A 13666-nucleotide genomic window follows, 5' to 3' on the forward strand; every position below is an offset into this window, starting at 1 on the left:
CCATGGTCAAAGGCCCTGTGGGGTCTGAGTTGAGGACTTACCACACCAGAGCCCCGCTTCATCCAGACGATGGTCAGGGATGGGTTGCCTGTCCAGGCACAGCTGAAGACGGCATCAGAGCCCAGATCCACGAGCAGCGATTGGGGCTCCGTGGTCATCCTGGGCCCAACTGTGAAGGGAGGAAGGGGGAGACAGGGCTCTTGATGGGTTGGGAGCTTGAGGAGAGGGGTCCCAGAGAGGGACACCGGAAGTAAGAAAGAGACCCCTGTCCTCCAGCCTGGCCTCCCTTGGGCCCACCCACTGGCAGCAACAGCCCTATTTCTGCCACGATTTGCCTCCAGGGCTCTCCCATCTCCTGCCCTTTGTCCTGGTTCTGGGAAGTCCTCTCCACCCCTCCCCCCACCCCAGCCCCAGTGCACAGGCAGAGGGGACTTCCTCCTGCCCCAGAAATCCTGGGCATTAGGATCTTTATGTGTCTGCCTTCAGGGCAATTGCCCACCTCCTCCATGCTTCAGTTCTGTGCCCTGGAGTTGAGTTACCCTGTGCACCGGGCCCAGGTCCCAGAGCCCTCCCAGCGTCCTCCAAGGGGCTCTGAGATAAGGAGTACAAGGTAGCCTTCCTAGCCAGGCCTCTCCCTGTATTCTCCGCTCCCCCGGGCCCTCAGGTTATCCTCTGTTCCAGCCCTGCCCAGCTTCTTTCTAACCCCTGGGAAGTAGCTGGGCCTGGTCCAGTTTCCCATGCCCCTGCTAAGGGTTGGTGAGCATTAATGGAAGCTCCTCTCCGGTTCCCCAGCGCAGAACACCTGTAACCAGAGCCTTCTGCAGACCAAGCCTTGGTCCCCAGAGTGGGTGCAATGGTGGAATTGTAGGCGCAGTGAAGGGAGGGTGTGCAGGGAGCCGCTTAGCTGCTTTAGAGGAGCAGAAGAGTGTGAAATCCAGGGTCAGGAGACCGAAATTAGTCCCTTGACGTAAAAAGGGAGTAATAGCACTTTCTATTAGGGCCACTGGGGCAAGGGGAGGGGTCAGATATAAGAAAGTTTGTCAAAGTGCCTTTAAAATCAGAAAGTGTAGTAGATGAGCTAACACTTATTGCCGTGAACACATCCGGCCTGCCCGTCAGCGATGGGCTGGTTCACCGGGGTCCCTCCCAGGCCGTTGGAAGGGATGTGTCCTCGGGTCTCCAAAGGGAGGGAGCAGATTCCTAAGGAGCCTGGCCTGAGTTCTCCTTTTGCCACTTGCTCACTGAGTGACTTTGGGCCTCTATCCCCTCATCTGAGTGACGGGAATAATAATCCTTCCTCCCTGGGTTACTACGAGGGTCAAGGTAAACCCAAAACACCACACGAGGAAGCTTTTCTTAAAGCGGGGAGCGCTGTGAGCTTGTGAGGCGTTGTTATGTTGTGTGCGTTGAGTCCAGCAACGGTCCCTCTGGCCCTGAGCAGAGATACCCCAGGGCCGGCTGGCCTGGGGAAGCCCCCCAGCAGCTGCACTCACAGTAGACGTCCACCGTGCGGCTGATGTTGGTGCTGCCCAGGGCGTTGGTCACCTCACAGGAGACAGGCTCTGAGAAGTACGTGTAGTCCACAGCTGTCCGGTACACTTCTCCGGATGCTTCCTTGATGATCTGGCCCCTTTTGGCCCACCTGCAATACGGGCCCCGCATGCGGCTGTGGACCTCCAGTGGCCAGGGTGTTCCTCCCACCCAGGGGCATCTCTCTGGGAGCTGGAAACCCCAATCCCTCAGGAAAGTGAGTCACGCATGGGGCAGGCCTCCCTAGGGGTCCCATGGTGGGGGCAGGAATCTCCACAGAGGGATACGTGACCAAGCAGTTTGTTCTGGAGGGAGGGGGGTAGACTACTCAGTGGGTCAGCCCGGCTGGCTGGCTAGGAAATGGATAATCCCCCCTCGGTCCCCCAACAGCTTGGCCATCCCACCCTGAGCTCTACTGAGGGTGCTGTCTTATTGGGATCCATGCTGGAAAGGCCGAGGTCTAATGTCATGTGCCCATACATGCATGCACACCTGCACCCACACACACACCTGCACCCCCCCCCATGCACATGCGTGCACACACACACGCACACGCATGCACACACACATACAGAGAAATTTGATTTCCAGACAAGGTGAGGAGCTGTGGGAGGGGTATCGGCCAGGGGTCCCGATGGCCCTTCCTTGCACTCAGCCAGCTTGCTACCTCTCCTGCCTCGACCCCTGTCCCTAGGGTGGGTCCCCTCATTGTGCCCTCTCTCCCCTCCCATGGAGGGCACTTGCTCTTTTTCCTGCCCAGTCTCTACACTCCCACCCTGGCTTCGCTCCCCAGGGCCTTGGCTCCTTCAAGTTTGGTCAGACAGGTGGGAAGAGGGCTGTGCGGACATCTGTCATCTGTCATCGGCCAATCGGTCCCACCGAGGGGAGAGACTGAAAAGCCCTGGGCTTGACTTGGTCCAGGCCCTGGGGTGGTGATCTCTGCATTCGACCAGTGACTGGGCAGCTAAGGCAGTGCTAGGAGCCCCCAGGTGTGTGTGTGTGTGTGTGTGTGTGTGTGTGAGGGTGGGCCTTTCTTTACAGATCTCCAGGGAGAGAGTTCAATAGCTTCCTCTGGTTTAACCTCGTTGTGGACAACACTCACTTTAAAAAAATTTTTTTTAACGTTTATTCATTTTTGAGAGACAGAGAGTGAGCTGGGGAGGAGCAGAGAGACGGGGTGACAGAATCCGAAGCAGGGTCCAGGCTCCGAGCTGTCAGCACAGAGACGGACGCGGGGCTTGAACTCACTGACTGCGAGATCATGACCTGAGTCGAAGTTGGATTCTTAACCGACTGAGCCACCCAGGCGCCCCGACAACAATTACTTTTTAAATCACAGAACCTCCAACCAGGCTCCTCCTATTCCAAGCCTATTTTGGGGGGTGTTTTTCTTTGTTACCCCATGATCATGACTCCCGGTACCCACAGCCTCCCTGCCTTCTTCCCCTTCCCCTTCTCGTGTTCCTGGAGCCTTTCCCAGCACCACAGAGAACCACCTCTTGCCTTCTCTCCCCCGGCTTCATGCTCAGTCCGGCCCGGCCAGCCCCGAGAGACGTCCACGTCTTGGCATCGCATGAGGCGCCCAGGCTGGCACCATGTGGTTATTATCGTGAGTTAATATCACATAATTATTAAGAACATGATTAATAATAACAATTATAGTTTAACAACAGAGCGAACCATAGCTCCCCGAGAGCTTAAGGAGCTTCCCAACAAACTATTATGAGTTATTCATGAATCATTTCAATTTCTAACTTTAATTTAATGACCAGACTTCACAGTCAGGCACAGCCCCTGCCTGAGGCAGATGAATTCAGTCCCAGGCACACGGTTGGGGATCTACATCCAACCTCTGGCTCCTTCGGCCTTGCTGAATGAAGGAAGCGTGGGGTCAGGTGGTGGGAGGCTGAGGGGGGTTGCAGCTGGCCGGACCTGGAGGCGGGGAGTGTGAGCCTCTCCTGCTCTCCCAGGCCCGCCTCTGGCAGGGGGTAGGGAAGCTAGGGCCCAGGCCAGCTGGTTTCGCAGGGCCATTCTCTTCTGTCATTGGAGTTCCTGGAGAAGATGGGGCTGTCTCCTCTTCTCTGGGGCCTTTCATGGTGTAAGTCACAGAGGGAGAAAGCTCCACCTGCTTGGCCCTGAGAAGCTTAGAACTGCTGGGACTCCCATAGGCCTGGAGCCCAGCAGGATGGCTGGGGGACCGAGTTTTCTTGTTCCCAGCTGTGCTGTGCTGTGCTGTGCTGTGGGAGCCTGCCCCCCTATGCAGCGGCTACCCTTAGCCCCCTAAGGCCTGGCCCTACCTCAGGGGCAGAATGGGGCGCAGGAGGATTTCCTAGACTGTCCTGTCCCAGGGTTGCGGGCAGGAGCTGGCTGTGGAGGCTGGGCCCTTCGCAGCCCCACACCAAGGCCTTTTGGGGACACCCCATGGGCCTCCTCCTAATCCTGCTCAGTCTTTTTCCTCCTTTCCTCTATATTCCCCTCCCACACCAATAAAACCCTCTGTAGGGATTTCTTCCAGAAGCTCAAACCACTCCTTCAAGCAGCTGGCCACAGGGTCAGGGGTGATCCAGGAGCAAACCCGCAGCTCTCCGCCCTCCCCTTTCCTCTCTCTCCTTTGGCTTTGCTTTCTCCTCCTCCTCCTTCCAGTTGGATCCTCTGCACTCCCCCTCCACCCCACCTCTGCCTCCACTGTTGTCTCCACCTCCTCCCTGAGCCCCTCTGCCCCTCTGAGAAGGAGTCAGATTAAGCCTTTCCCAATCAATGTCTAATTTGGCCGGAGTAAATGTAAGAGGATTAATTATTTATACCACAGAATCGGGAGGCCTGGCTGTCACGGCCGACAGGCTGTCCTTAAATAGCCCTGCGTTTGACGCTGGGCGGTGGTCCCCCCTCCCTGGTACCTGTGGGGGGCGTGGGGGGCATGGGAGAGCCTGGAGGACAATACCGAGAAGCAGGTGGGGAGCCGCACTTCATGGTGAACTCGGGCCTGTTCTGCCCGCCTCGGGCTCCTGGTCCTGGGGGGCAGCTGCACCTGTTCCCATGCCCACCCGTGTCCCCTTTCTGGGTGCGGGGGTGGAGGGAAGCCTAGCTCTACTTTCTGAGATCACAGCCTCTTCGTGGAACAGGAGGAAGCAATCAAGATGAATGGAAGTAAAGAAACACAGATCCCTGCAGTCTTGTCAAAGTCAGTTGGGGAAAATCGATGTACTTATGTGAGGAGATTTGTTTAAGGCTTTGCCTCTTGGATCCCAACACCACATCTAGAAGGACCATCTGCCGGCTGGGCGAGCCCTCTCTCAGCGTGGGTGGGTGCAGGGCGGGGCTGCCCCCTCCTTTCTCCTCCTCTCCCTTCTCTCCTGAATTTTCCTAGTGGCCAGAGGGGTTCCCTAAAAGTCTCTGGAGTCCCGAAGGGAGCGTGGTCCACACTGAAGTGTTTTCAGGGCCTTTGGCTAATCAGAGGGCCGTGAGGGGGAGTGAACATCTGCAGGGAGGTCTGTCCCTCCCTGCACCACACAGCTGCCCCTCTGTAACCAGGGGCTGACCTGTGACCAGGGAGCTGGAAGCCAAGAGAACCTACATGCTCTGTGCTTGTTTATCTGTTGACTTTTTAGTTAAAAAAAAAAAAAAAAACCCAAAACATTGTGGGGCACCTGGGCGGCTCAGTCAGCAAAACCTCTGACTCTTGGTTTTGGCTCAGCTCATGATCTTGCGGTTCGTGAGTTCAAGCCTCCGGTTGGGCTGTAAGCTGCCTGCTGCTGGGAAGCCTGCTTGGGATTCTCTCTCTCCCTTCTCTCTCTCTGCCCTTCCCCTGCTCATGCTTTCTCTCTCAATAAACAAAAATGACAACAAAACTACAACACACACACACACACACACACACACACAAAACCACCTTGAAACTGTAGAAGAGTTGCAAAAGTAGACCAATTAAGTGCCATATTCCCTTCACTTAGATTCGCTAGTTGTTAATATCTTGTCATATTTCTTTATGATGGATGATCTCTCCATACGGAGATTTGAACCTTATCATCCACATCACTGGTGTTCTGCCTTTGGAGAGTGGTGCCCCTGACAATCAGGCCCAGCAGCCTGGTTTCTTGGGTGTTTGCTCACCCTGTCCTGGTCAGAGGGCAGGGGTGGAGTGGGGGACATCGCTGGGTCCTAGGGCACAGCCCTGCCCTCTGCCCAGCCCTTCATAACCTGGCAGATGACCCAGAGCCTGGCCGTGAAGAGAAATGGAAGTTGTATGCTCTGGTCTCCTGGGTCCAGTAGGCATTCTTGGGATGGCTATGAGGGTGAATGTGGGATGTGTCTGCTTGGGTGCCTGTGGGGGTCAAGGGCTGCCCAGGGGAACGGGCATTTGCGGGCCCTAGTGTTGAGGGATTGCGGGAAGATAGCTGGAGCAGACAGCAGAGAGAAGCTGACCCTGTAGAGAGGAGCCCAGGCATCGCAGGTGCAGGGTAGAAGCCCAGAGAAAGGGCATCTCTTTGGGTCTTTGTTTTGCATCTGAAGACAGATGCTGGATCTCAGCCAAACCAGACCTGCCCTCCAGACCTCCAGGGCTGCACAGTCTCAGGGATCCTTCTCCTGCCTCTAGCCCAGTGAATGGTTAAATTGGACAGGACAGATGGGCTCCAGCCTCTCTTAAAATATCCTCAAGGATAAAGTCTCCATGCCTTTCCTGGTTTTTGGTTCCAGTGTCGTTTAATTATCTGCACTGCAGGGAGCTCCTCCTTGCTTCCAACCTGAATCTCTAGCTGCCTCTTTGGCCCATTTCCTCTTATTGTGCCCTCTGGGCTGCACCGCCTCTCGTCTCCCCTGTCCTCCACTCCCACTGGCCGGCTGATTATCTAGTCTGGGACCATTAGCATCCCTGGCACCGGCTGATGCTGCAGCTTAATAACCCATCTCCATGGCAGAGGCGACACTCTGGGCTCGACCATCAAGGCTGGGCTGGTGGGGAAGGACCGGACAGAGTTAGGGCCGTGGCGGGTTCCACACGGCATCTCAAGGAGGTGAGTGTCTGCCCTTGAGCGTCTCCGAGGGCACGCCATCCCCTGAAATCTTGTGCGGTGGCGGTGCACAGGCAGGAAGGTGCCCCGATGAGTCAGCCCGCATTATGAAGTGCCTCGTATGTGCCCCGCGCTGTGCTCCACGCTGAGCGCCCTAAGTGGCTAAATTACAGTTCTTGCCTTTGAGACGCTCCATCAACAGGGAAAGATAAGCGTGTAAAAAACAGTGGTGCTTTTATCAGCGTTGCGAGCAAGGGGCGCGCAGGGGATAAGGGTACAGACGATCCTAGGTGCCTGCTGGATAGGGCCAGCGGCCCCGGAAGTCTTACCCCACGCAGGTGAACGGTTTGGTAAGCACGCGGCTAGAATCTGGGTTCTGATCTTACTGCTCTTCCTGGTTGTTTTGACTTTTTTTTTTCCCTGAGCTTTTCTGCCTCTTTTCAGAGAGAAGGGATAAACAAGCGATCCAGACAGAAGGGGGAATACCTCCTGTTTCCAGTGGAAGGTACGTGCGTGAAATGTCATGGGCGTGAGAGAAAGGAAAAGTCTACCTGGCCAGGGGTTGGATGGGTGTGCGGGGAAGGGAGAAGGATCCTGGACACCGGTAGCGAAGCAAGCACTGTGCTGCGTGCCCAGGGCCATAATCGACACCCTCCGTGATAGGCAGCAGGGGTGGGGAGGGGTCCAGTGGCCAGGCGGTGCCTCCTTAGCAGGACTCTTACCTGTACTGGGTGACAGCTGGGTTGGCCTTTGCGGAGCAATGGAACGTGACGACGTTGTCCTCCAGCACCGGCTGTGGTTCCACCGACAGGTTGACGAGTGGGGGGTCTGAAGAGAGAAGAGATTCCCTTGCAGGCTGGGCAACCGTGGCCGTGGTTTGGGGGGAAAAACGGGGCAGGAAGTTTCCCAGGGTGACATGGGGGACAAAGGCCAGAGATTCTGGTGAGTGGCCACCCGCTGGTGGGCCCCCTAGAAAGTTGGGGCCCTGAGCAGAGGGCTCCCTTGCTCCCTGGGGGTGCCTGCTTCAGCATTGCTGGTGGTGGTGGGGTCTGGGCTCCCACTGTGGATTCAAGGCCTGGTGCTTAAAGGAACAGCCAGCCAGGAAGCACAGTTGTCTGGGCCCCCAGAAGCCTGCTGCCTGCCCATCTTCCATTTGTGAGAGGGAGCAAAACACTTCAGACAGGAGAGGTGGGCAAAGGGGGTGCAGGGGGCACACAGAGTGGGGGGTGGTGGGCACTAAGCCCCATTTAAATACACTTTTTTTTTTTTTGTCTTTGAAATGTCTGTTTCATATCTGCCTGTGTCAAGGTTCTGGTGTATCTGTTAACTTCAAAGTGGCATTTACACCCTTTCATCAGCCTAATCATCTCTGCTGGGCCCTGACTGGTGTCACCCAGCCCTCAGCTCCCCAGGCTGGGCTAGTCTTTCTCATTCAATGTGAGGGGAAGCCAGGCTCTGAGGTGCTAAATGGGAGGAGGAGGAGGAGGAGGCCGGAAGAGAGGGAGGGAGAGAGAAAGGGGGAGGTGGGAGAGGGAGGGAGCGTGGGTGGGGGAGGGGAAGGGAGAGGGAGGGTGGGGGGAAAGGGAGGTGGGGGGGGAGGAAGAGAAGGGGAGGGAGAGAGGGGGGAGGGAAAAAGAGAGGGAGGGAGGGAAAAAGAGAGGGAGGGAGGGAAGGGAGAGGTAGAGGGGGGGAGGGACAGGAAACAGAGACAGAGACCAAAGAGATGGGAGGCAGGTAGGGTACTAACATAGAAGAGAGACATGGAGATGAGAGAGTGACACAGACAGATAGACAGACAGAGACTGAGAAATGCAGAGGAAGAAGAAGAAAAAGAGACAGAGAGAAGCAGAGAGCAGAGAAATGGAGAGAGATGTATACACAGGAGCCCATAATCAGACAAAGACTTCAGACTAAAAGCGAAAAGACCAGAGGAGACAAGCAGACAGAGGGCGACAGGGTGTTGGGGACAAAGACCACATGGTAAAGAGAACTAGAGAAAAGGGACGGGGAGAAAGACGCGGAGAGATGGAAAAGTAGAAACAGAGACCAGAACCCATTCTTCCTCGTTATGGTCTACGGGATTCAAGTCGGGGGTGAGTGAGGAGGGCAGCTTGGTGCCCGCCACCCAGCCAGGGTCCTGGGCTGCATCTTTGGGCTGGTCCTCACCCATGAGCACAGCAAACTGCCAGAAGGGCATGTGGGCTTCCTAGGGGTTCAGTCCAGCCTATTTTCAGGAAAAGAAGAAGGCGATTTCTCAGAGACCATCGAGAAAAATGCTGACCCCTCTAGGGCGCGTGTGAAGGGCACCGCGAGGGGAGCAGGGCTCCAACCGGCCTGGCCTGAGCCTCTGTTTGGGACCACAGGTGGGGTTCTGAGACCCTCAGAGAGTCACCTGCTGGAACTGAGCCTAGTCCACCGCAGAGCTGGGAATCATTTGAGCCTGTGGCCCCGCTTTTTCCTGCCGGTGCCCAAGCTGGGTCTTGCCTCCCTGCACAGAACTGGGGCCAGGGAGGTGGCCCGCAGGGCTGTGCTGGCATTTGCAGACGGCTTGAGAGATGCAGGGGCGGGGGTGGTGGGGAGAGAACTCTGGTCCCTGCGCAGCAGGTGGCTGACTGTTCTGGGGACCCTGATCTCCCCACACGAGCCCCCAGTTCCGGAGGCTGAGCACGATCCTGGGAGCATCTGCTATTGCAGCAGTGGAGGAATTTCACGGAGAATCACAAGCGAAGTGACAGGTATTTCAATGATCTCAGTCTTCGTCTCTAAAGCGTAATTCAAGTAGTGACGAGTGCGGCAGGGACTTAGCCATGAGAGCTCTCCTCCCACCCCCTAGGAGAGCTGAGACCCCCCAGAACCCTGTAGCGTCTACCAGCTGCTGCCCATCCGCTCCGTGCCACTTGCCCCAACCCAAGCTGAGGGCCGCCAGCTTCCCTCGTCATGGCAGTCAGGGGCCCTCTTTCTGTGCAGGGCTAGCCAGCTAACCTGGGCACCCCAGGGCTCTGATGGCGCCACCCTAGAGATGTGGAGACCTAGGGAGGAGCTTGCATCTTGCTGTGTGTTCGAGAAGCATGTTCTGAGGCAGAGGAATCTGGTGCTCACCATCTGGAACCAAACGCATGGCTGGCCCATGTCCACCCAATCCTGGGAGGCAGAGTGGAGTCCCTCAATCCGACTCTTACTTGAGGAGGCGATGGTGCCAGTTGGGTAGAATCTAGAATCTATCTGCCACAGAACTTGAGGGGGGTAGTTCCAGAAGGCCCCTCCCCACCTGGATGTCCTTTATAGGGTTTTGAGTCCTGGGGAGCAGGGCAATGGAGCATATGCCTGTTGTGGGACCCATCCTGCTGCCCGTTCCCCTTCTCCATTGCACACCTGCCATGCTGAGCTCATCCTGTGCGTGCCTCTCTCCCGAAGCTTCCTTACCTCTGCAAAATCCTCGGCACCCTCCCCCCTCTCTTGAAGGGCCCCAAGAGAACGGGTCCCTAGGCGGCTTATACACTTGCTAGTCTCACCTGCACCTCCACCCCAGACCCCGAGGTGCCTGTGTCCCTCTGTCCACCTCTCTCCTCTGGATGTGCAGGGTATGAATTTTCAGGAGTCTAGCAGGCTCCCGAGGTATAAATAGTGTATGTCATATCCAACTATTAAACACGATTTTAATCCCACTTGTGATGTCGGTTGCATTAACTTGCAGGAGGGCAGCTTTGATGTAGCTGGTGGAACTGAGATCATATTGAACAGATGTTACAGCTGAGAGTCTGTTAGTGTTTCCATCAGCAACCTGTGTGCGCGAGTGTGTGCGTGCGTGTGTGTGTGTGTGCGCGCGCGTGTGTGTGTGTGTTCAGGGGAAGCATTACATCGAGGAGGGGGTGGAAAAGAGAGAAACTCCATGACTCAGTGATTTTATAGCACATTCATTTGAAACTTGGCAGCTGGATGGCAGCGTCCAGATGTAGCGAGACTTTGGGGGTGTTAAGCTTTCTCTCCCATTACTCAATCTGGGGGTTTTGTCTTCCGTTGGGTAACATATAAAGACCAAGGGAAACAAACAACAAATGCGCTTTTGCTGAGTTTGGATGCTTCTTGGTTGACTGAGAAAATGAGCAGGTTTGCAAAGGCGGCTCTGATCCGGCCCATGGTGTCCACGGTAAACAGCTGGACGCTTACTAAACGAACAAATGGAAAAATGGAGGAGGAAGGAGTCTGGGGGAGGTGGCGGAGGGAGCGCGTGCTTTTGCTGGGCAGATCCACGCAAGCACCTTAGGAGAGGGCGCAAATGGACGGAGGCCTGTCCCCTGTCAGAGCTGGGAGGGGCACCGCACACGGGGACACTCGCGGGTGTGGAGTGCTCCCCCTGTGCCTGGCCCTGTGCTCCAAACGCCACCTGAAGGGCTTAATTTCATCCTCACGGCCACCAGATGAAGTCAGCATTGCCACTTCCACATACAGAGGAGGAAACTGAGGCACAAAGAGGTTAACTAACCAGGCCAACATCCTTCAGTAGGGGGCAGGAGCCAGAATTCAAACCAGGAAGAATGCTGTGGCCTTAACCACTTCCCTGTCCTGCCTCAGACGGGGCCCACCTAGGAACCGGGCACCTGGGTCCTCGGCCACTCTCCGATCTCATTCCTGATGCTTCCCACCTCCTGGGGCTGAGGTGTCCTTGGAAAGACAGCCAGCCAGGTCGCAGAGACCCGGCAAGGCTGGTGTCCTCACAGACCGTCATCTGTGTGCCCTGGTGAATTGATCGTCTCATTAGAGGGCATTAGTAATAGTTGGTGGGCTATTAGGATGATGCCTTTCTTGTTGACAGGAGAGCTTCTCCTGGTGTGATGGAGAATGGCCTGGAGGGGAGTGTGGCTGCCGCCAGGTGTCCCCCTGCCGGGGCCAAGCTGCTGCCGTGGGGGGCTGCCGGCTGGCTCCTTTTGTGCGGATTCCGTAGCTGGCGTGGGCCTCCTGACCAGGTTGGGGCTTGGCGGGGGGCACACCGGCAGCCCAGCAGTGGGAGGCTTGGATGTCTCTTGTCCCCCACCCACATGCCTCCCAGATCTGGCTTGTGTTTGAAGACAGCTCTGATCACGGTCAATCCAAGGGCAAGAAGAAACTCTGGACATCATTCGGTCACAGGACAAGGAACGGGTATCCCCAGGATAAAGTGACAAGCTTAGGCCCGCACAGCCCATGGTGGTGGGGCCTTTTTGCATGCTGGACCACCTGATCCCCGGAGTATTTTGCTTTTTCTCAAGAGCTGGGCCCACAGCTGCTGCTCAGAAGAAGCTGGTGGGTGTGGACAGCCAGGGCTGGGGCAGGACAGGCAGCCCCCTCAGGGCAGCCCCGTATTCACGGGATCCGGGATCCTCTGAGTGAGCGGCTCCCTCCCCTCAGCCTGGTCCTGGGTCTGGCAAGAGCCCCACTGTTCTTGGCTCTCATTAAATGAGGAATAGAATAGTTGGTGGTGATGAGGGAGTAGGGGTTACTAGCCAGTGAGGACAGAGAAGACGAAGCCTTCTCCAAGAACTCCGCTGTGTCTGAGTCTCTAGAGCGAGCCTGTCTGAGGGTTACAACTGTTTCTTCTGCCCTCTGGGATCTAAGTGGCAGCTGCCAGGATTCTAGACAGAGTAAGGACTTCGGCTCGCTGGGCCCCGCCCCTCTGGACTCCAGATCCCTGCCTGCGGAGCCAGGTGGAGCTCAGAATCCAGAAGGCTGAGACGAGCCAGGCTGTTGGGAAAGGTTTGTAAATGAATTTGATTGAAAATGAATGAAATAATAAGAAGGAAATGAATGCCAGCCTGCAGCGCTTAGCGTAGCACCAAAACAGCCCCCGGCACATGGTGGCCTCATGCTCCCTGGCAGGGAGGGGGATTTAAGAGAAGAAAAGTCAACTTTTGAGTGCTGAGACCTCAGACCTAAACTAGTCCAGTACCGGGAGGAAGGCAGCTGGACCACCTTGTTGAACATTTTTGTTGTTGTTGTTGTTGTTCTCTGGGGCTGACAGAAAATTTAGGGAGGTTTTAGGAGACTGTTAAGGAGTCTTTTTAGGTGACTTTTGGAATAGGATGCTGGGGGAGTTTTAACGCATCAATCCTGTTAACGTTAATCGTGAGGACAGACGCTCGCTGAGGGCCCGCTGTGGGGAAGTGTAGAGGAGGGGTTACCAGTGCGGGCTCTGGAAAGCAAGGCTGTCTGCGTTTGACAATTATGTGGCTTTGGGCAAGCTGATCAACCTCTGGGTGCCTCGGTGTCCCCACGTAGGGACCACTGTCACACCTACCCAAATGGTTGTTGTAAAGATGAAATAATACGTGGAAAGTGTGGGCTGACTGAATGACCACTCTTCTTCTCTCCCTGACCGCCCCTTCCACGACAGGGGCCCCTGGGTCCCCAGCTTCTGTAGGGTATGTGCTGCTCATCCACTCCGGGGCCCCGAACACCCTGTGGCCCCCAGTATCTCTGCTCTGGCTTCCTCTTCAAGAAGGGGCCCCCTGGTGAAAGCAGGCCCGGGGACTGACTCGGATATTTACTGATGTGGAAGTTCTACCTCATACAGGTTTGGACATGTGGCTTGACCATGTCATCTGCCAAAGGTCCTCATCTGATGTTGTTACTTCATGTGACAATAAGAAGGACAAGACCTTTGGGTGCCCATAAATACAAAGCCGGCCAGTCCGGGGAGCTGTCTGACCCATTTCCTGTCTCCGGACACCCCCCAGAGAGGGGGCAAGAAGAAGCTGGCGTGTGGCTCTAGGGAGCTGGTTATCCAGGCCTGGCGTTTTCCCCCAATCCGTACTCCGGGCAGGGACTGCCGGGTGGTTCCTGCCCCAGGCCTGGCCCGGCTGGGAGGGCCGCGTCAGTACTCACGCTGGATGTCGATGGTGACTGAAGTCTCCTTCCCTCCGGGGATGGCTTTGTTGGTGGCTCGGCACACGATACTCTGTCCATTCTCCACATCGCCGGGGGAGACAAAGAGCGTGCTCACGATGCTCTCACGCTTGCCGTCTCGAAGCAGAGTCTGGGGCGGGGCGGGGGGGGGGGGTGGGGTGGGGTGGGGGGAGGAGGGCAGGGAAAGAAGGCCACATGTCACTCAGAGGGGATGTCCTGGGCAGGAAGACATGCTCCAGCCTCGCTGA

At 56.3% G+C, this 13666-nt stretch overlaps 1 protein-coding gene across 7 annotated transcripts in view; it reads right to left on the minus strand.

The window, feature by feature from the left end:
* Window positions 1-13666, minus strand: part of KIRREL3 (kirre like nephrin family adhesion molecule 3) — a 556991-nt gene that overhangs the window by 19853 nt on the left and 523472 nt on the right. For all 7 annotated transcript variants that reach the window (XM_045483435.1, XM_045483436.1, XM_045483432.1 and 4 more), the window contains 4 exons: window positions 13398-13548; window positions 7262-7367; window positions 1494-1642; window positions 42-169 (listed from right to left, as the gene is read on the minus strand). In XM_045483435.1, the coding sequence (XP_045339391.1) occupies window positions 42-169; window positions 1494-1642; window positions 7262-7367; window positions 13398-13548 (534 nt within the window). The remainder of the gene's footprint in view (window positions 1-41; window positions 170-1493; window positions 1643-7261; window positions 7368-13397; window positions 13549-13666) is intronic.

This window comes from Leopardus geoffroyi, chromosome D1 (assembly GCF_018350155.1).
Source record: "Leopardus geoffroyi isolate Oge1 chromosome D1, O.geoffroyi_Oge1_pat1.0, whole genome shotgun sequence".
Taxonomy (NCBI): Eukaryota; Metazoa; Chordata; class Mammalia; order Carnivora; family Felidae; genus Leopardus; species Leopardus geoffroyi.